Consider the following 21,770-nt stretch of genomic DNA (forward strand, 5'->3'; position numbering starts at 1 on the left):
CTGACTGTATTTTAAAAAAATAATACAAAAGCCACACTGGGAAAATTGTCAGTGTTTGCACAATATCAAAACACGAGATTAAAAAAAAAAAAAGTATGTTTGCACGTATTATTCCTACATCCAAATGCTAAAATACTCATAGTGTGCAGTTAAAATCTGCAGCTGTATCTCAGTGTTGTTCTGTCAATAGTGTGCATGAAAATGTTTTAGCTTGGGTATCCAGAGGTGAGATAGAGCTCAGCAAACCCAACTGTTTCTTACCTTTGCTGCCAGGTAATGAAGCTGGAGGGGAGATGACACAGTGATTGTAGTTCCATCCAATGTTAGTAGATACCTAAAGCTAATTTAAAAGTTACTTTTATCGTTGCCCAACAACACAGCAAATGTGTCTGCTGTGGCTGAGGACTGAAGTTGACACATGACAGCAAGCTTAAGCCCCTTTTAGTTAATTATCTTGGAGCTGTAGCTGCATTGAGCTTTTGGTTAGATAGCTGGAGGTGCATTAATGTTAGAGCAGTACCTGTTTGTCTAAGTCTTGCAGAGAAACTGTGAATATTGTCAGTTAAATGCTAAATGAAAGCATGCTATATGTAGATAAGAGGATTTAGCAATAATGAGTTGAATAGTTTAGATTGAAAGAAACATTTGGGTGGGTGACACAGTCTCCCCTTCTGCATGATTATGCAAAAGGATTGGATTAATTAATTCTAAGCAAACCTTAATATGATCAGCATGGTATTAATTTTTAATCTCTTCAGTGTCTGCAGCTCCTCAGCCTTTTGGCAGAAAGTGTAGAACATTATTTTCATTACAAAAATTTATGCTGATCCTTGCTTCCTTGGTAGATGCCCTAAGTAGTTTGAAGTCTGCATCATTTAATGGGAGTAATTGATTTTTAGTCTTTTCTCTTTATAACTGTTAATGACTGCCACGTCTTCCTGTGATCATAGGCCTAGACTTCTGTTTGCCTAGTTGTCTCAGATATTTTCAATCCGTTTATTATTTTTTCTGCTCTCCTCTAAAATTTCTCTCCTATTTGTCCTCTTTGTGCCTCATTATGGTGCCCAAACTGAATGCAGCACTTCCAATTGATGCCAAGCCAGTGCTGAGTAGAGTGGAATAAGCACCTTGCTCATGTGATACATGGTATTTCTGTTAAAACAGCCCAGCATGGCATTTTATCTTTTTTTTTTCCCTTTGCAAGAGCATTAAAATAACTTGTGTTCTGTTTCCATCTCTTATTGTCTGTGCTGCTACCTAAACAGCTAATGTATCTTTTTTTTGTTCCGTCGAAGCATTTAATAATCCCCGTCTCTATATTCCTCCCGATTTTAAGTTGACTAGTTTTAGTGCATTTTCCTCCATTTTTCCCCCTCTCTGTGCTCCGGGGATCTCTAAGCCCTGCCCGTTTCTCTGTGTGTGTGTGGCCAGGTCCAGCACTTCGCCTCGGGCCCGCAGGAGTGGAACGGGAACTTCTCCGCGCGCCGCCAGCAGCAGCAGCAGCAGCAGCCTTTCCTGCCGGCCACCGTGGCCAGCCACGCGTTCTCCCTGCCCCAGGGCAGCCCCAGCCACCTGCCAGGCAGCTCCCACCTGGGCGGGCAGCCCGCCATCCTGCCCTACGCCTCGCCGGCGCCCGTGGCGCACCTGCTGGCCTCGCCCTGCGCCTCGCGGGCCCTGCTGCAGCACCCGGCCTACGGCCTGAGCCCCGCCAGCGGCATCGTGCACCAGGTGCCCGTGGGCATCAACCCCCGCCTGCTGCCTTCCCCCGGCGTGCCCCAGACTCAGTACAAAGCCCTCTTCCCGCCCCACTCCTACATCGCCGCCTCGCCCGCCGCCTTCGCGGGCTTCCCGCTGAGCCCCACCAAACTCGGCCAGTTCCCCTTCATGTGAGAGCTCGCCGCGTCGAGGAGCTGGCACGGAAGCGTGGTTCGAGGAGAAACATGGTGTTTATTACGTATTAGCCATGGCACAACAGGAAAATTATTTTTTTGAATCATGTAGACTTGGGTGCAATTTAAACAACTCTGAGCTTTAAAAAAAACTCACTTTTAATGTGTTTTGCACATTTGGTATAACTTGTCTTTGGTCATGTTATCTTCTTATATAGTAACTTTAGACAGGTGACTTATGGGAGCAGAAATCTGGTTTTGCTCCTGCTATTTTTTATAAAATTGCCTTCTAACTAGTGCAAGACACGTCTACATTTGGGAAGCCATTCAGTGTACAGAACTAGAGCAACAGATGCACATGTGTCAGCAGTACGGTGTAGAAGTAACTCGTTTGTGTTGCGTATCTTGGTGTTTAAATGTTGAGTCACTTATCTAAAAGTTGAGCTGTTGTTCTTCACATTGCATGTGTCTTTTGCATGGGCAAAGAAAAGGCCTAAACATTGCTCTTAAATGTTGTTGTCCTAATAATCTCAGCTGCATTGTAAACTGTTCCCACACATAGTGCCTTAAATATTTGAGGTTGTTAATGTTATTACTTATATATAAATGTTGAGGACTGCAGCACTTAAAAATTCAGATCTGCTGATTTTTTGATAGCGTAATGCTCATTTTGGGTTTTGTGTGGTATTATTTTAGTATTTGGGTGTATTTTCCTGATTGAGAAGGCAGCATGTTTTGCTGTAGCTGAATTTTGCTGTCTTTCCCCCCCCAGAATGATCTAGCTTCAAGACAGGACTTTAGTAGTGCTTAAGGAAGGTTGATTCAGTAGCTATTGCGTAGTGACACACAAGACAGTATTTCATACTGGTAAATGGAACTGCAATACGACCTAAGTAGTTTATTTTAAAGGTGTTTGTCTAATTGGATATAATAAAATGTTTAGAGGTGAGGTAGGCATGACTGACTAGCTAATGAAAGGAGAAGCCAAGTGCTCATTGATCCATGATGTGGTTTCATCTTAGCTTGAGCAAACCATGCAGTATTTAATAACTAGTAGCAGAATATTTACTGTTGAAGCTTGAAAAAGATGTGAGTTCTTTGTGTGCAATCTTTCATTTATGCATGGGAGAGATTTTAGTCTTTTTACATGAATAGTATTTGTTTTAGCCTGTTGTGGGTGTTTGCTTATTTAATACATTCCGTCAGGGACGTAAATTACATGCTTTTTGCATTATTTTTTTTTTCTCCTTAGGAAGTGTGTCTTTTCGTTTTTTTGTTTTGTTCAAATGAAGTTGCTTTTGCAGCACCAAAGACTTAATCATCCATTTCCTATAAAAGGTAGCTACTTTTTCATAGACCTCAAGTATACTGTAGTGTAGAGATGGGATTTATGGAAGGTATTAAGCTGAGGCTGTGTTTTAGCTTATGGGCAAGTAATAAATTGTATCATTTATCTTGAATGTATCATAGATAAGCTGCTATATAATGATTGCCACTTCAGATAGCTGTGAAATTAGGTGATTAACTAGTTCTTTCTTAGCCTTCTAATTTCTGTACAAGTCTAATTACATGAAATAGAAGCTGGGTTTTGGGTTTGGTTTATTTTATTTTTTAATTTTTATTTTGTTTTCATGTTTGAAGTGTCGTAACTACTATACTGTAAATGATGGAAGATGATTGCATATGTTTTTTTGGGGTGTGTTATTTGCATCAGTATTTTATCTCCATTAACTTTGAGCTCATCACTGCATATAAGTGGATGTATTAATGTAACTTAATTTTTTTATGTTTTCATATTGGCATTGTGTAGACACTTAAGAAGCTGCATCTTGCAGGCTTGACTTAACTTTTTTTAAAACAAAATCTGGAATACAATCCTTGCAATGTTGACTGGAATAAGAGTGCAAAGCATTTGAGTTTAACTCTGTCAATAAGCTAATAACTGGTAATCTTTTTCTTTACTCTACTAACACAAGCAGTGTTTTATTTAATGAATGTCTGAATGAAATAAATGTGCCTACATTTGATTTATTTTTTAAGTAATAACTAAAATACAACAGTATTAGAGCATAAAAAAGAGAAAATACCAGCAGTACATTTTTAATCACACTGAAAATTAAGAAACCTAATTTTTCCCAAAAGTTTTGATGTTTTTAGTAATCAACTCTATGCATTTTGTACAAGTGTGTGTGTGTGTATAAAGTATATATTAGCAACTAGGAGTATCCTGATGAATTTGAGATCTTACCAACACGTATGTAAAGCCTAAACGTGGGGAGTCAGATTGGATGTCCACCTTTACCACTCAAACTCGTGCTGTTTTCTGTTCACTCCCTTTTTTTGGTGCTCACTCCATTGCAGGCGATGGACACACCAAGAACCACCAATGCAAACGGAGCACATCGATTTTTGTATTGTGGTCACAAAAAAACCCAAAAAAACAACAACAAAAAAAACCCCAACAAACAAAAATCCTGCTGTTGCTTTTTTTTTTTTTTCTTTTTTTTTTTCCCTGGGGCCATGGGGATCATCATGGGTCTGATGTATTTTCTGTACTTTCTTTTTACTGTGCTTAAGGTTTGGAGCTGGCGTGCTTGTTAAATTGACACGGCTCTCTGTGTATCACCACGGTGTCCTGCCCTGGGCAGGGCAGGGTTGCTGGAAATGCTCCCCAGATTAGATCTGCTGCTTTTTCTTTGTATTGTAATCTTAGAAATGTCTGCGTTTCAAAGAATGAAGTATTTGGGAACCTGTCACAGCTTAAATTCGACGCACCAGGTGACTTTCCCCCCTCCTCCCGCAATGTACTCTGAGAGAACAGACACTGCAAGTGTCTGGGGCCCATCTGCAGGAAAAAAAGCTTTCAGGGTGAGGGTCTTTTCTGTGAAAAAAGTCATCCTCTGAGAAGCATTTTTACACAACACCGTTTTAATGCCTTTTTTAAATAAAACACTGCATGACTATGGAATTGCATATCTGCATATTACTTTAATTTGCAAGGTTTTATATTAATTTCTTGTGTTCAGTTTTTAACTTCAGGGTGTTTTATTGGTCAAATATGCTACTGTATTAACTCCTTTTGTTTTGTTTTAATTTTTAAATTTTCTGTTTTTACTGCTAATTAACGTGGTTTGTGTTAAGTAAAAGTTAAATCACACTGCAAGCTGTAGGAAGACTTGTTCTAGAAACACCCAGTGATAGAGACTTGATTAATGAGGTTGAACTGTTACTGTTTAACAATTTGTAGACTTGTGGCTTTTTTTTGCTTTCGATTTCTCTGCTACACTAGTTCGCCATGTAGCAATTGCACTGTGCAATATTACAATATGAGGACTGGGAAAATTTTTTATGGATGTAATGTCTCTTACAGTTTGCGATAGTATTTCTTTCTAGTTCTCAGTGATTTAAATGTGACCAAGCCTTCTGTACTTTGTCACAAAAAGCGGGTTTTCCAGGTGACTATTTTGGTGAGTGTCAAAATAAGAATTTATGGTGTATTACTGTCAAGATTCACTTTGAATTAAAATATATATTGCAGCAGGTGACTTCTGGTGGCTTTTATTTTTTGCTGTGTTACACAAAGGCAAAGATGATGAAAATTCACCAAGAGGGTTCTAAAATTCTGATGTGATCATTCAACTGAGCTTCTTTCTGAAATTTTAAATTTAATTAGTAATAACATTTAAAATAAAATGTTAGCAACTGTCCATAAAGAGGGTTCAAATAGATCTTTTTCTATAAGAGATGGGTAGATTTTGTTTGGTCACAGCAGCAGGGTTCCAAATTCCTTTCTGGGAACTTTTACTGGATGCTGCTGATCCACTTGGGATTTGGATTTTGCCTGCCATATCTCACTGGCATGGCCATTGATTATGTTGATGCCATGTCAAAATCTCCTTCCTTTAATGCTTTTCGATATCTCCCCAGTTGGTAGAATTGGTAGTATTGGTATAATACAAAATATTCTTCAAGATGTGTCTCTTGAAGAATATTTTGTATTATTATTTGAGAGGGCTTCTGGAATATGAGGAAAGGGGACTGACACTTTGTCTGTATTTTGTGTCCTGCAAAGATGCTCCTTCTTCAGGCTTGGGGGGTGTATTCATTTCTTCTCCTGCTGTATAAGGAGTTGGTGGTTGAATTCATTGTTGCATATTATTAGAATTGGAGGGTGCAATTAACCACCAGCAGCTCAATCCTTGCTCCAGAGGCTCTTGAGAAGCCATCTTTAATGCAGCCACAGCTCGAAGGCTCTTTGTTCTGGATGTCCCACTTTTACAACCTCAGAGGAAGGTGATCTGGCCCAGATACCAGCAGACACCTCGCTGCTGCTGAGCTTTGTGCCAGGCTGGTGGCAGCTGCTGCTGGGCCAGCAGGAAGGTGCCCGGCTGCCACAGATGGCCCCACGTGTCAGTGGCTGCAGATGGCCACTTGCTGTGGACAAGGCACACTTGGCCGGGCTGTTGTCAGCCAAATGTGCTCACTCTGCCCTGGGGTTGCAGTGCTTCCTAAACCTGGTGGGTGGGTGCACCAGGGGAGGGTGGTTTCTGTGCCTAGCACTGTGTTTTAGGGTCGGTCAGAAATGAAATGTAAAAGACTGAAATGACAGTGCAGTCTATTTTTGGTACCAGAATATTTCCGAGTTGACAGATTTAAATTGCTAAATGTAAGGATCAGAGACTGGCAAGATCTGGTAAGGATCAGATCCTGCTGATGTGGATCTGTCACAGGGCTCATTCTTCAGTGCATTTGGTCCCAGTGTCTGCGAAGCTTTTCCTGCAGCTCTGTGCCTCCTCAGGTGATGTCTAAATTCTGCAGACACCTGTGGCTTTGAAAGCTGCTTCCTTTCCCTTCTTTACAGCTAGCCTCGTGTATTGTTGACTCTTAAATGCATGTTGGTATCTAGAGCCCACTTTTCCACAGCAGATAGGGCCACTGGCTCGGTGCATTTCACACTCCTGGCAACACACAACAAACAAGGAAAGGCAGCCTGAGCCTTTCAAAGTGAATACTCTGCCTGTGAAGTCCTTTCTGTTCTTGCTTTCTATTAGTGATGATGTCCAGCTGTTCCCTAGGTTCTTTCCCACCCTGTGGACAGGCTTACAGTTATGTGTAAGTCATCTTCTCTTTAACTGTCTTTAGGATGACAAACACTGGTTTAAAATTTGGTATTTTGCCTGTCACTGAACGAAAGGACAGGTTTATTCCGCAGCTATGATGGCAAATTCATTCAAGGAAAAGCTTCCAGAGTCAATGGGGCTGTCACATGCAGGACTAAGGGGTTCAGGGTGAGGCTGTGTTGTCTCAGTGAATTAGCCTGGCTTTTCAGCTGGACAGAGAGAAGCTGCTGTTTGGTACAGCTCACAAAGCAGTGCTGGTGGCCATGGTGGAGTCACACTCATCACTGCAGCTCATGAACAGTGCGAGTGCAGCTCCTGTAGGGGACTGAGGCAGCACAAGTGGAATCTTGGGAGGGTTGTGGGCAGTGCTGCTCCCCACTAGAGAGCTGTACCTGCCCTACAGGCCTGTAATGTTCAGCTGGTGCTGTCTGAGCAGTGCAGAGCTCTGGGAGAACCAGGGGAAGGCTGCAGCCCCTCCTGCCTCTCCCCACACTGTGACTGTGACTGTCCTGCTGTGCAGGAAGGCTTATTAAGTCATGGGTAAGGTTTGATGGTGATTAATGTTAATTATATCTTCCTGCCTTCCACCTGTAGGAAGGAAGTTGCATTTTCTCTCCCAGGAGGGGTGGGGTTGTGCTCTAAGCTGGTTCAGGTAATTCTACCTGCCCTTGTCCTGGGGAACAGCACTGAGTATTCTTTGTTAGAATAATAGCTTTATGCTAAAAAGCTAAAAAGCTTTGTGCTGAGAGGATGAAATACACATTTGGATGGATTCTTCTCCTTACACCCTGAAATGGCAGGTTGAAGCATCTGCAGCCTGTTGGCAGAGGTGCCTGGAGGCTGGACTCCATCCTGTGCTTGTGTTTGGGGAAGGAGGTTTTCATGAAAATGAAAAGTGCCAACTGTTCTGCTGCAAAGAGATACCATGGCTTGCCACCAGCTTCACAGAGAAGTCACTGCCTGGCCACAGTCACTTCTCATCCATTAATGAAATTCTCATCTTATGGGTTCCCTCATAAAACGAAGCAAGACTTGGGATGCTTGCAGTAGGTCTAGCACAAGCAAGGCAATTTTGGATCTGGGGGAAAAAAAAAATCAACCCAACCCAAACAAGATTAGAAAAGTTAAGTGTAGGAAGTAGCTAACTACAGTTGTTTGGTAAGACCCCCGTGATTTTTCACTAACTGTAAAAGATCCATTCCTCAGTCTGGAAAATACATATTCTTAAAATCTTTTGAAATAACTCAATCTGCTATTTGTATTTTCTACATAATACCTGCGCACACACACACACTGTAATGGAAAATTAAGAGAAAACCATAACTCTTGAGAGTAAGACTGAAAAAAGTGCTGTGAAAATTAGCCCATTGATGGCTCTATTACAAAGTCGAGTTATGTCAAAACCTAGAAAAACTGGAAAATGATGAAATGAGGTTTGTGAGGGGCTCCCTGAAGGTGCCAGCAGAGGGCCCCGCACTAAACGTGCTGGCCCTGGATTTAGCAGAGTGATGAGCAAGCTCCATTTCACTATAATAATCATAAACTGCCATCTTTGCTCTGGATAATCGCTAGCAGTCATCAAGGGGAAGTTAATTTTGCACGGAACGAATTAGTGATTTGGGGGAAAAGCAGAACGGTGGAAATGGGACAGCATAATTGCGTTGGTGACACCGGGAGCGTGCTGAAGCAGTCAGATCAATGTGTAATTACGGGTTGTCAGGGCTTTGGATGCTGCAGCGGCTGGGTACCAGGGTGTCAGCCTGTGGCTGGCCCGTGCTGAGGCTTGCTCCACCTCACACATGACTTCCAAGAATTTCTCAGCAGAGCAGAATTTCTGGGAGGCTGGGACAGCTTTCCTGCGTGTAAGCAACGCTGCAGCCTTTCAGGATCAGCTCTCGGGGTCCTGGAGCGTGTTGTGCCCCAAACCCACCTTTGCACTGCTCCTCCTCCCACCATCACTGCCTGTTGCCCGCAGGCATGGTCTGGAACTGGAAGAATTCACGGGTGCAGTTCAGGAAAGAGACGATACCAGAATAAAGAATTCACGCTGCTTCTGCCGCAAGCAGGATTTGGAGAGAACGCCAAATGGACTGCCCAGTGCAGGGTGTGACCCCTCTGCTGTCCAGAAAGCATCTCCTGCGCTTCCTGCTGATTCCACGGTGTGCCTTAAAGCCAAACAGAGGGATCCTCTGTCTTGGGGCTTCCCTTTGAGTCTGGGTGTCTGAGCCCCATCCCAGCCAGGGAGGGAGTGATGGAGCGAGCACAGGAGAGGGGCGACCAGAGATGACCCCTCCTGTGTTTCTTGCACGGCTGGGGACGTGGCGGCCACTTTGGTCACCTCCTGCGGTACCCTCGAGCTCCTTTATCCCCAGCGCTGCTTCTGCGCTCGCAGAAATGCCGCCGGCGGTGCTCGGGCTGCTTTGCCGGGAGGAGGTGCTGGCTGGTGCCTGGGATAGCGAGGGACATCTCTGGAGATGTCCCAGCTCGGGACATAGCTGGCAACGCACGGTTCCCGCAGCGGGCAGAGAGGGGCTCTCAGCCGCACGGCTGCGAGCGGGCTCACCTCCGTTCGCAGCCGCAGGCAGCGCCGGGCACGGTCGCTGCGGAGCGCGGGGGAGGCGGCACCGGCACATCCCCGAGAGCTGTGGCGGGCGGGCACCGAGCCCTCGGCCCCCGCTGCGCTCCCGCCCGGCCCCGCGGAGCGCGGGGGGCGGCGGAGGGGTCCCCGCGGCCGCGGCAGCGCCGCCCCCGCTCCCGCCTCCCCCGCTCGGAGGGCGGGGAGCGGGGCCGGCGCTGGCGGCGCCCAGAGCGCTTTGTGAGCGGGTGGAGAGCTCCGTTCCGCCGAGCCCGAGGGGCCGAGCAGCGCCGGCCCCGCGGCGTGCGGGCAGAGCCGCGGGCGGCATGCGGGGCCCCCGCCCCGCCGCCTCCCGCCTGCGGAGCCGCCGCTCCCGAGCCCGGCCGGCGATGGGCAGCGCTGCCCGCTGAGCGCGGCCATGCGGCGGGCCGCGCCCGGCCCCGCGGGCGGCGGAGCGGGCCCGGCCGCGCTGCCTCCGCCGCTGCCGCCGCCGCTGCCGCTGCTGCTGCTGCTGCTGCTGCTGCTGGGGGTCACCGCGGCCGCGCTGCCCAGCGCCCGCGCCCAGCCGGGTAAGCTGCGCCGCGGGACGAGCGCGGGAGGAGCGCGGGGCTGCCCCGGGGATGCGGCGAGGAGGGGCAGCGTGCCCGGTGCCCGGCGGCGCCCGGCGCTGCTCTTTGTCTGCCGCATGCCTCTGTCAGCGAGCAGAGGCTGGCTGTGCGCCGGGGATGCTCGCGGTTTGTGCCTTTCCCCCGCCCTGCCTGCCTGGCGCATTTCTGTGGGACGGGATACTTGGGTTAGGTCTCCTTCCTTGCTTTTGTTAAAGCCGAGGATCAATTCTAGTGATTCTGTATGGTGGGGAGGAGGGGAAGATAAAGAGAAGATAAAGAGAAGATAAAGCTCTGCCGAGATCTGAGCTAAGAATCTCAAAGGAAGCTGAAAGCTCCGACGGTTTCTGGGCTATATTTTGCCCATTTCCCTGGACTTTCTGAGTGGGGCAGTGTCCTGTGCTCTCCAGACTTCTCACGGCAGTGGAGATGCGCGGTGACCTCAATGCAGAAATGGTTACTGTTATTGTATGTGCCGGATAGAGACGCCAAATGTAATTCCGAGGCTATGCTAAAAGAGGCTAAAATTGATACAGGGCTAGATTATTCCTATGGATTTAAGAAAGGACCAGGGATGGGAGTGCGCATTTTGAAGCTGTTAACACATATGTTCAGTAATTGTATGCAGTTGGTGTCAGTTCTACAGCCATAATGTGATAAGGTTTGTCATCTGCAGGTTGTAGGTTGGTGGAACAGTGCCTCTTACTGCATTCCTTGTGCTGGGCATGTAAATGCCACACTCTGATTTACCTCTGTAACACAAATGGACCCATGATCAGAGGAATTGCTAATTTTTTACTTTTGCTTGTTGAGTCAGTCTGGATTTCACAGGGGCTCTTGCACCACACCTGAGTTGTGAGAGGTGTTCCTGCACTTGGAGGTAGCCAGGCTCTCAGAGCTCAGCTGCCAGGGCTGAGGCATTTCTGACAATGCAACAAGACACCTCTTCACGCTCCAGGATGAGATCCAAGAGCAGGATGAAAAGTGTTAATATTCTGTTTCTTCCTTTGTGGTCTGCATGTATTTATGGCACAGCCATGATCTCATTTGAGAAGTGAAGAAATCCAGTGGAGTTAAAAAACTCTGTATTTGTAGGTATCTCATAGCCAGCAGCTTGGAAAAGAGAAAAAGAGGTGAGAAGCAACAACTGCACCAAGCCAAAGTACATAATCACAGTGTACACAGCCCACACAGTGGGAAATACTGTCACTGATAGGCTTTGCCTGGGAATTTTAGATTATTGGGTCATTACACTAAGATACTAAACATAATTTGTTGTACTTGATAGCTTTGAGCTTTACAGCTGAAATTGCAAATAAAACTTTACTACTCCTGTGCCGTGCTGATCACTAGATATGATTGCTGAGGTGCATTAATTGGATGTCAATTAACCTTGAAAGCTCTGCCTTCTGGAGGTGTAGAGTACATGCAATGCTGCCTCCCATGGAAGTCAGGGGCAAAACGTGGTAGAGCCAAATTTTCAGTCAAGAACACAATTTGTGTCTAAGAATGTTTATAAAGAGCAGCCTAGGCCAGGATTTCTTTTAAGCAAATGTGCTTTTACTCATTTTGGTGATCACTACAGGAATGTGTGTGATTAATAGAGCTGATCCACTGCCATGGAGTGATACAGGATGCAGTAAACACTGGGAACTGCACTTGTCATGCACCATTTCTACCACAGCTTCCTCCACTGGGCAATATTTGCCTCTCTGGGTAAATTATATCTGTACAGATGCACACACTCGTGGAAAAATGCTCCAGTCTTCTTTTGGGTTTGTGTGCATCACAGTGTGTGAAGACAGAGCAGGGAACCAGGAGCATGGAGGGGAAAATCTGTTTTAGTCTGATGATGCTGCTTCAGAAGACAACTCAAAATTTTCCTGAACCCTGAGATCAACCATATTTCCTCAGACTTATACAGAAATTCAACAGAAATGGCAACAATCCCCTCAAAGAGAGATCCTGGCAGGATGAGCATTTGGTTTCTAGCTGTTGTATCTATCTCTCTGAGATATTGGTTATCTCTGTGTGAAGGGCTCAGAGGCAGCCCTCAGTGCTGGTCAGTGCCCTGGGACACTTTCACCATGGACTACAGAGTGATTAGGTTTCAAACATCAGATGAGAAGTTTTATTTGTAGTTTTACAGGTATTTTATGCTCCTTTAGCTGGGTGCATACCATACTGCAGAGTTAATAATTAATTTCCACAGTGTGACACCCCCAGGACCACTGCTTGAGTTCAGGCTGAAAACAAGGATATATTGCCCACCACAATCAGGATTACAGAATTGCCAGTGCAAAAATTAGGTCAAACGGAACATAATCTGTCAAGAAAGAAAAAAATAAAGCACCAGAAATCGAAGGAGGGAATCTGATGGTTTGAGTTGACTCCTACCATGCTCCAACCAGGTAGAACTCCCTTGTGACCCAGAAGTGTGAGCTGTGGGCTACCATTTTCCCTGGGAGAAGAAGAAGGACACAGGTTTGAAAGGCAGCAGTTGAAAGCTAATGTGGTGTTGGTGGAGCATCTCTCAGCCAGTCAATACCTGTGTGTCACCATGGTCTGGCTAAAACAGAGGGAAAGGCACATTGCTTATGCTTGTGCTGCTCGTGAGATTAATCAGCTAATCAGAGGGACTGCAGTGGGGGGCCTGTGGAAATAAAGTTTTCAGAAACAATAAAATAAACCTTTTACATTTTGAGTCATTCTTTGTGCTTTGCTCCTGTGGGCTGTTTGAACGATGAACTTGTCAGGGAAAGGTCCATTTCTCCCTGTGCTGGCTGAGCACCAGCACAGTGAGATCTCACCTTAATTAACAATGATTTTACAAACAATAAGGACACCTCCAGCGCCGTGGCTGCTTCTCACAGCTGGAGCTTTGATTGAACAACTCGGAGAGTGCTCCGTGCCAGCTGCTAAATTGCCAGTGCCACCTCCCACAGACCACAGCTCCCCGTGGATGGCAGCTACCTGAGCCCTGACTCGGTGCCTCTCAGCTCCTGAAACTCCCCAAAAAGCACCAGAATTGGTGCATCTGTGGTGTTCTCTCCGCCCAAGGAGCTGCTCATGGGCTGTGAGCACGTGGGGCACGAGTCCTTCCCTAGATCCAGCACTATGGAAAGGGATGAGAACGTAGGAAAAGGAGCCCTCCCTCTCCTGTGATCGCTCTCCACAATTCCAGCGTTTTGGAAGATCAATAGTTTCAGGTTGGTCATGTTGTTCTTTCAATGTTCTGATCACCCCAACAGAGCAAAACATGTGCAGACACCTCAGGTACCCTGTGAAAGAGCAGTGAAAAGTTCCAGTTCTGCCTCATTTTAGTCAAATCAGAACTACAGCAGGGGCGGAAAATGGGCTACCAGGAGCACACAGCGAGGTGCTTCTTTGGCAGGATTTGAGGTTTGCATGGATGTGCTTGGCACAGATCCTCCAGCCACGGGTTACCTTCTCCCACTGCATCCCTGGATCTGAGCTGATAATAAATAATTAGCTGACAGTAAATAACTATCCATATAGCTAGAGAATGCTCTAAATTCATATATACTGAAGCTGTTCTCCATACATTAAGACAAGCAAGTAGCTCAGAGTAGATGGAGGGGTATCCATGCTTCTCCTGTGGGGAATGCTGACTGGCTGTTTAAGGCCTATGGTAAAGGGACTTCAAAATCTTATTTTCTGACATGTACACTCACCCAGAAGTGTGTTGCATCCTCCTAGTCTTCACTGGGCTGTTTTTTTTTTAAATATTTCACACTTGCTTGAGGTCAGGCCGATGAACAAGAGGAAGGGGACTGTGAGTAATTTTCTGTTTATGGCATTTTCTTTGTCATGTGGGAGAGGGTGTTTCTGCTGGTAAATACTGATAGTGTTTGCAGATGAGTTTCATTCAATGTCCAAACACGTCAACATTTCATTTAAAAAGAAATACACATTTTGGTGGTTATTTACTGTTCTCACTCCTTTCTGCTGAGTCCAGTGGAGGAACTAGTGCACTTCCTGAACTGACCTGCCTTTTACTGCTGAACCAGCAAGGTGGCATAGCACTGAGGGGCTTTGCACATGGAATTTCTCAGATCAAACAGCACACAGAAAAACTCCCAGTGAGAGTATTTAATTAGAAGTTAATAGATATTAACTAGATATTAATCTAGAATATATAATTAATTATATAATACATAGTTATACATTTTAATGTAATATTATATAAGGTATAATTAATATGAATAATATAGTTAAATAATGATTACTTTTGGCAGGTATATACAGCACGTATAGCAAGATGTAACACACACATCTCTACTTGATCTGGAAGTTAAATCAGAAGAAATACCTTTCTGCATTTTAGGAGCAGGAAGAAAGAAGGAAAAATGAAAGAACATTCAAAGATGAAAACACTTAAAAACCCAGACTTGTTAGACAGTGCTCTTTCCATGTTTTCTCCACAGTGGACTGCTATAGATAAAATGACAGACAAGATGTTGCAGACAGTTTCTTATCACCTGTTAGCAACCTTTGTGGGGAAATGCTCCAGCTGATTCCTGCTGACTTGGAATGGGAGGAGCACTGGGCAGGAATGACAGCAAACTCTGTGTAAGACTCTAAACACACAGCCCAAGTCTGGGCCTCCAACTCTCAGGTATTATCAGCAGGTTTGGTGCACCAGCAGGGGAGCAGCTGCAGCTCTTCTCTTGAAATTTCTTCTCTTGAAATTTCTCCTGAGTTGCCCTCGCGTGTCTGCATTTTCCTCATGATGGCTGGAAAGCCTCTGTGTCAGCCGCAGGGGCTTTGGTTGCTCTCCAGGAAAGGCTTTGTGCATGAGACACCCACTGGGGAGTGCTTTCCTCCTGCAGATGGGTGGTGATAAAACCTTCCTGGAGGGAGCTGGTATAAATTGCAATCCATCTGTAGCCCAGGTAATAGAAAAAAAGCAGCAGAAGTATCCTGCAGCACTCTGCTGCTCAGGGATGTGATGATCTCACTGCAGTGTCTTCAGCTGGAAAGATGTGAAAAGTCTTTAAGCAAATTGGTGCCCTGTGTTTGAGAGGTATGGGTTTTGTAAATTAAACGTGGTGTAATGCCTAGCTAGGCTAACACAAGATTGGTACATAAATGCACGTTGTTCACAAGCCTAAGAGACTGATTTTTCAGTGTTACCAAGATAAGAAAAAGGCTAAGCATTTAAATGCATGGAAATTAAAATGTCAAAAAAACCCCCAAAAACAAATTCCAAAGGGATGGGAAACAAAGATGTGTTGGTTTTCTGTGCTGTTTCTTAAACAATGAAATAACTGACACCAGCAAAATACTTTGGAAACCAATGTAAAAATGGTAAGAAAGGAGTTGAAAGATGGAAGTTTATCTGAGGAAGCAGTTTCTTACCAGATAATTGTTCTTTGTTTTGAAACTAATGAAAATGACTTAGCTGATGTGATGTCCCTTGTCACTCAAGTTCTGAAAAACTGATTTAAAAGAAACCATTACAGACTTGACAAGTTCTTCCTTTTCTGTAGTTTGCCTTTAATCTGATGAATATGTCAGTAGTGAAAAATTGGAATTTTATAGGGGTCATGGCTAATCAGGACAATTTTCTGTCATTGTCTTCAATGAGCGGTCTTGAAGCTGAAATTTTTAGGGGCAATTTTCAAAAATTCCTGAAACTGATATTTTTGGTTTTATTTAGCATGTTCTGGCCTTCCACAATACTGCAGCTTTAAAAGTTCTTCTGTGATCTTGTGGTCTTGGCGTCTTGGCTGAATATTTTTAAGACTGCTGTAGGCTTGGTTGTTGTAGCTGTCCAGTATTCTCTGACAGGTTTGTCTGAATTTCCTGGTGCTCACCAGTTCTGAACAACCCTGATGTGTGGTTTTCTTTTATTTGGTTGGTTTCGTTGGGGTTTCTTTTGAATTTTTTTTTTTTTTTTCTGAATTAGATACACATAAAAGTGGACTTGAAAAAACCTGTTTGCTGTTGGCTGTCAGTCCAGAAACAGACAAGAGCTCTCATAGTGGATGCTACAGGGATGTTTTCAAAGCTGCAGCCTCCTGAATTTATCAGTATATTTCCCTGTGCAAGATTTGGTGTCTAAAATGTGTTGCTGTTTAAAAACAAATGTTTGACTTTATTAGACTAATAGAGCTTGACCTCTGCATTGTCTACAGGCAGTGATCTCTTGCTAAGTGAGTAAGTGGGAGTGTTGATTAAACATTTTATGATCTTTGTGGCTCTCCTGCTATTAAAAAAAATTATTTTCTATGTGTACCTTTCTTTAGGCCACTGAAACACCATAAAAAGATTATGAACTCCTCTCTTGTAATTAACATGAAATTATTGAGTTATTTTCAAAAGGAATTTCACCAGATTATCACCTACCAAGAGCTCTTTGTGTTGTACCGAGTGAAGAAAAATCTTTGTTTTCCTGAGAGTCAATGTACAAAAATGTTGTTGACCAGCTAGGGCTCTCCTGAGCACATGGAGTTTTTCCTCCAGTAATCTCATATCCAAAAGAATAAAGAAGTGGAAGTTGGGGAAGGGTACTGGTTGGCCATAGGAAGGAGTACAGAACGCAGGAAAATGTCTTCTGGTAAAACATTTCCAGGCATTTAGGTCACAGAGGAGCCACTGCTGTTAAATTTGCCTTCTGAATCGTGTGAGCCACAAGTTTTCTCCTTGTTTTAGTGGCTGACGTGGCCCAGCTGCTCTTGCACTGTGATCAAGCCATGCCTGTTGCTTTGGGCTCTCAGAGGGTTCCATCAAAGGGCATTTCCCACAGCTCTCATCATCCTGGTGACTCCTCCTTGAGGTGTTTTCAGCCTGGGCTCCCTCTGAAGCTGCAGCCTCCAAGGTCTGGTGTCCTGGTTTGGCAGCTGCAATGGAAGCTTTTGTTGTAGTGCTGATCTTCCCAAACACAAAAGTTGAATTAAGGCTACTTCTGTAGTGGTGCCCATTGATCTGATTATTCGTCTCTGCTTCCAAGACTTGCTTTTTTTTTTTTTTTTTTTTTTTTTAAAAGTCTACTCTGCAGTCTCTGTAATTGAGAGAAGCAAGATTAATGACCCTGCAGCTCAAGTGCCTCTCCTTGAGGAGGCTGCTCAGCAGCCACAGCCCCTCTCACCCTGTAAAACTGGTCTCCAGTCCTTATTTCCAGATGTGTGCTCTGGGACTTGGCTGCATCTGCTGGACTTCATTGTTCCTCACCCCCCCACTTGTCATCTGGGAGCTTTTATCAGAGTTTTGACTTCCTCCTGACAAGAATGTTGGCTGCAAGGCTGTGAATCAGTCCCCACGTGAGTCTATTAAAAGCACTGCTGCTCAATTTAATCATTTAAAGTCTATTGCATAGGCACTGTATCAATTTTATGAATTATTAATCAAAATGTGAGATATAAAGTCAAATGCCTTGCTGAAATTTAAGAATGCTAGATCAAAAATTTAGTCTGGTAGAAATATAAAATGAATTTAAAGTGGCTCATTGTCCATAAAAATTCAATCCTGGGCATTAATTATTCCATCTTCTTTTTGTTCCATCATCAATCAAATCCTTTCTCTGCTAATCCAGTCTATCATTGTCATCAATATCAAAATCTCTATTTGACAGTTTGCATTTACCCTGTTTAAATGTCACAATATTAGAGAACAAAGATAAATACTGTTCTTTGTTTGCTTTGTCTCCTGGCACTAGCAAGAAGGAGACAATCAACAATTGAGGAAAAAACCCAACAAACCCTTACTCCAAACCAGTCTGTGATGCTTCACTCTCCCTCTAGCTGTAGGACTCTTCTTTTTGTGATTTTTTTTTTTGTGATAGCTTCTTCCTCTGTTTTTCAACGTGGGCCTTGGTGCCTTGGGTAGGAGACCAATGGCATCTTGATATTAATCTCCTTTTTGTCCTCCAAAAGGTCCCAAGTCAGCCTCTGCAATTATTGAAACCCTTGGCATGTTGGAAGGGAAGCACTTCTAGTGCTTATCTGAAATTGCACTCCAGCCCTCCAACACGCTGCTGAGCACTCATCCCTGCTGCATGGGTTCTCTGAAAAATCAGAATTAAAAGTAACAGATAATGGGAGCAGGACTGAGATAATAGTGTGTGGAATATTCAAGGCTTATCAGATATTTCAATATAGCTAATATTTTAAGTTTAATGCAGATAATTAAAGTCACCCCAAAGAAATAATCTTACAGGAGCGTGTTCTCAGAATTCAGTGTGTTTTCAACAATATTAACTTTAGGCTACAATAATGTAGCATATTGTGCAGAGTCTGTGTAGGACAGATTTCTGCAGCTATTATTGCAACTGCCCAATCAAAGAAATCTCTCTGTATAATTTCTACAATTATTTAACTGCTAATTTGGTTCTAAAATTGTCTTTCTAGGCAATTATTGCTGAAATCAATGCCATCTACTCATGCACACAGAGCAAAATTCTTAACATTGTAGCCAGCCTAGATTCACTGAATTGATGTTGGATTGCTTAAGGTACTTGGGTATTTAATGGCTAATTAGGTGTAACCAGGAGTATCTTGGCCGTGAGCTCTGGGCTGGTCAGGGAAGGGATGGGAGGAATCCTGGGGACATCAGTGGGTGGGGACAGAGCCTCTGAGCAGTGGGCTGGGTCTGAATTATGGGCTGCTCCTCCTGGGATGTGCCACTGAGTTTGCAGGGATCCAGTAGGAGAGCTTTCCAAAGGCTTTCAGGATTTTTCTTGTTTGTTCTGCAGTAAGGACGAAGGAAAAAGGTGAATAGTATGGAGAGCATCAGGTGTAGAAGGTGACACTGATGCTCCCCTGAAATGCAGGCTTGAACAAACTGAAGTTGCCATTTTAAGGTGCCCAGCAAGTTGTACTGCTCATCTCTTGAGCCCTTCAGTGACTGGAACAATAGAAATAAACACAGTCAAGATTTATCTGGAAGAGAAATAGCTGCAGTGTGGTATTTGAGTTGTCTGTGCCTTCTTAAAACTGGCAGGTCTTTTCAGAAGATGTAATTGTTAGCCTGAGAACAGAGTGTGAAGTTACCTGCATTAGTTAAACTGGTGCAGTGCTGAGACATCTGCCTCTGCTCTGTGTAAGTGTGACTTTTTCAGGAATGCTGTGAACTTCATTCCACTTCAGAGTGGTCCATAGTTGTTGCTTGGAATCTGTTGATTTCTCTTTCCAGGAAGAAGAAAGAAATGCAGTGATATGTGTATAAGTCTTCTCACTCTTTTTTATTTTTTTTTTCCTGTTTTTAAATCCAAGTACATTTTGGTTGAGAGTAATGACAAGTATATTGATTCATCCTTCCCTTTTTAGAAAAAGTTTGGTCTCTCTATGGTCTCTCTTGTTTCCTTGGCTTTTGTAGAAATCTAGTTTGGGAGTAATTAACTTGAAAAGTGCATAGATCTTACCTCACATCACCCACCAGTAAACTCCCAGTTAAAGAGCAAGTCAAACTGTGTGCCTGAAAGCTGCTGTGAGCAGCAAATCCCACCCTTTCAGTATCTTTGTGTATATCTGGGTGTTTCAGCACATCTTGCTACAAATAACATGGTTTTGCCTATTAAGCATTCAATGTGTGCCTCTGCAAACAAAGATTATTAGTTAGAGCACCTTCCTCTTTTTACAGACTTTTTAATATCAGAATAATGTCATTGTTTCTCTTCAATACTATTTAAATATGTGAAATATTATAAAAAATGATACCAACTACGTAATGAGAAGTTATGTCTTTTATTTCTGTATGAAGTAAGCCCCTGGGTAACACTTAGAATTCTTTTGCTATATCAGTACTTTTCCCAGTGATAATATTGGCATTTGTTCTTGTAAATAACTGAAGGATTGCTATTTTATCTCCTTAAGGAAACAACTTTTGATGACTATTAACACTGTGCCTTTGATTTTCATGTCTAAAAGGGGAAGATAATCTCAACTTGGATCACAGAAAGGCTTTCTATTTAATACAAGTGGGTTCTTATGACTGAGGTGGCAATATGATTTGGGAAACTTAGAATAAATGGAGTTTTATGCAAGAATTCATATTTTTATTCCTAAAATGCATCCTGACAGTGTTGATACAGTGGCATTTAGATGAGGTTTCTGGTGTGTATTTTTGCCAGGGGGGTGCCATAGGGATTATTTTTAAATACTTGCCAACCTGTACATATCCCACTGTGTGCTAACAATTGTTCTCAGGACTATTTTTAGGCTCACTGGGTAAGCTGTCTTTGCTGGATGTAGTATTCAAGAGGGGTGAGATAGTGAAGTCACTTGAGGAAATGTCTCCTGTGGGTGCCCCAGCAGTTCCAAGGAGTTTGTGTTCCTGTTTTGTGTTCCCTCAGCTGGAAAACCAGGGGAGGTTCTTCATCTGCTTGAGGAAACCAGGTTCACATCCTGCAGTCCACATGAGCCTGGCCCCACCTGGCAGTGGCTGTGCTGCAGGGATCTTTGGGTTCATCTGGAGATTTTCAGCTCTTCTGTGGGGTTTCCATGCTGGAAATTGTGCTGTGTGTGCTCTTAGTTTGTGGGGCTTCTGGTGATGCCTTGTGCAGGCTGCCCCAGAGCAGAGGCTGGACACAGCTACAGAACAAAGCAGGGATTCATTCCAAGGATCTCCTCCATGGATGCACCTTGGGCAGCACCAGAGCCCAGCCAGGGCTGCACCCAAGATGAACCCAAATGGCCCCAAAATGCACGAGCGCTGCCGGGGTCTCTCCCTGGGATCAGCTCTGCTCCATGTGCACATTGCAGTTCAGTGTCCAGTTCCAGCTGCAGCCCCTGCAGTCCCATCCTGCTTGTTTTTCTCTCTGCAGCCCACGGGGTTTGTGCTCTTGGGCTGAGATTGGGATCATTTGTCCTTGGTGCCCAGCTGGAGCAGGAATTGTTTTGTCTCCCTGCTCTGTGCACAGAGCTCACCATGCCCTCATGTGAAGCCCAGACCCACACACTAAAGCAGCACAGAATGTGAAAAATAGAAAAGCTGAAACCTGAGGCATCACTGGTACTTCCTGCATTGACTCCAGCTCGTTGACCCCAGTGTGGGCATGAGTCCAACCCTTCTGGTCCTGCCTGGGCTGTGCAGGTGGCTGAAAGGCTTTGGTTAAGCTGTGCCTGGGCCTGGCTGTACAGCTCGTGCTGGCAGAAGTGACATTATGCACACTTGTTCATCCCATCAGCTCTGGAGGATTTGTGCACTCTAACGAGTGTCTGTGCTTGCACACCAACAGCAGTATTTATATTCAGTGAGCTCAGGCTTCTGCAAGCCACACTACTGCACATTTTGCTTCCAAAAGGTCACAAATTGCAGGAGCAGCACCAATGCAGAGTCAGTAATACACTTACAGTGTATTACACTTACAGTAATACACAGACCTTGCTGTATTTATTGGGAACTGTGGTCATGGCCAATAGTTCCTCTCTAAATCCAGGTGAGAGGAAGGGCCCCAATCCATTTTACTGGGATGAATTTCCTTACCTGTGGTTGCTTTTGCTGAGTTAATCTCAGAGTAAAGCATCAAATTTTCCTCTTCACTTTTTTCTGTTAGCTTGGGTTGAGTCAGATCCGACAATCTGCGTGGTCCCAATGCTGTAGCCCTGCTCCTGGTTTA

At 44.3% G+C, this 21,770-nt stretch overlaps 2 protein-coding genes across 7 annotated transcripts in view; both read left to right on the plus strand.

Moving 5' to 3' along the window:
* The window catches only part of HIPK3 (homeodomain interacting protein kinase 3), a 70,355-nt gene extending 64,921 nt beyond the window's left edge, over nucleotides 1-5,434 (plus strand). For all 6 annotated transcript variants that reach the window (XM_064426088.1, XM_064426086.1, XM_064426090.1 and 3 more), the window contains exon 16: nucleotides 1,432-5,434. In XM_064426088.1, coding sequence (XP_064282158.1) covers nucleotides 1,432-1,890 — 459 coding nt within the window. In that variant the 3' untranslated portion in view covers nucleotides 1,891-5,434. The remainder of the gene's footprint in view (nucleotides 1-1,431) is intronic.
* A 4,356-nt stretch (nucleotides 5,435-9,790) lies between these two features.
* Nucleotides 9,791-21,770, plus strand: part of KIAA1549L (KIAA1549 like) — a 132,271-nt gene continuing 120,291 nt past the window's right edge. Inside the window, exon 1 of the mRNA XM_064426093.1 lies at nucleotides 9,791-10,153. Coding sequence (XP_064282163.1) covers nucleotides 10,003-10,153 — 151 coding nt within the window. The 5' untranslated portion in view covers nucleotides 9,791-10,002. The remainder of the gene's footprint in view (nucleotides 10,154-21,770) is intronic.

This window comes from Passer domesticus, chromosome 6 (assembly GCF_036417665.1).
Source record: "Passer domesticus isolate bPasDom1 chromosome 6, bPasDom1.hap1, whole genome shotgun sequence".
In the NCBI taxonomy this organism is placed as follows: Eukaryota; Metazoa; Chordata; class Aves; order Passeriformes; family Passeridae; genus Passer; species Passer domesticus.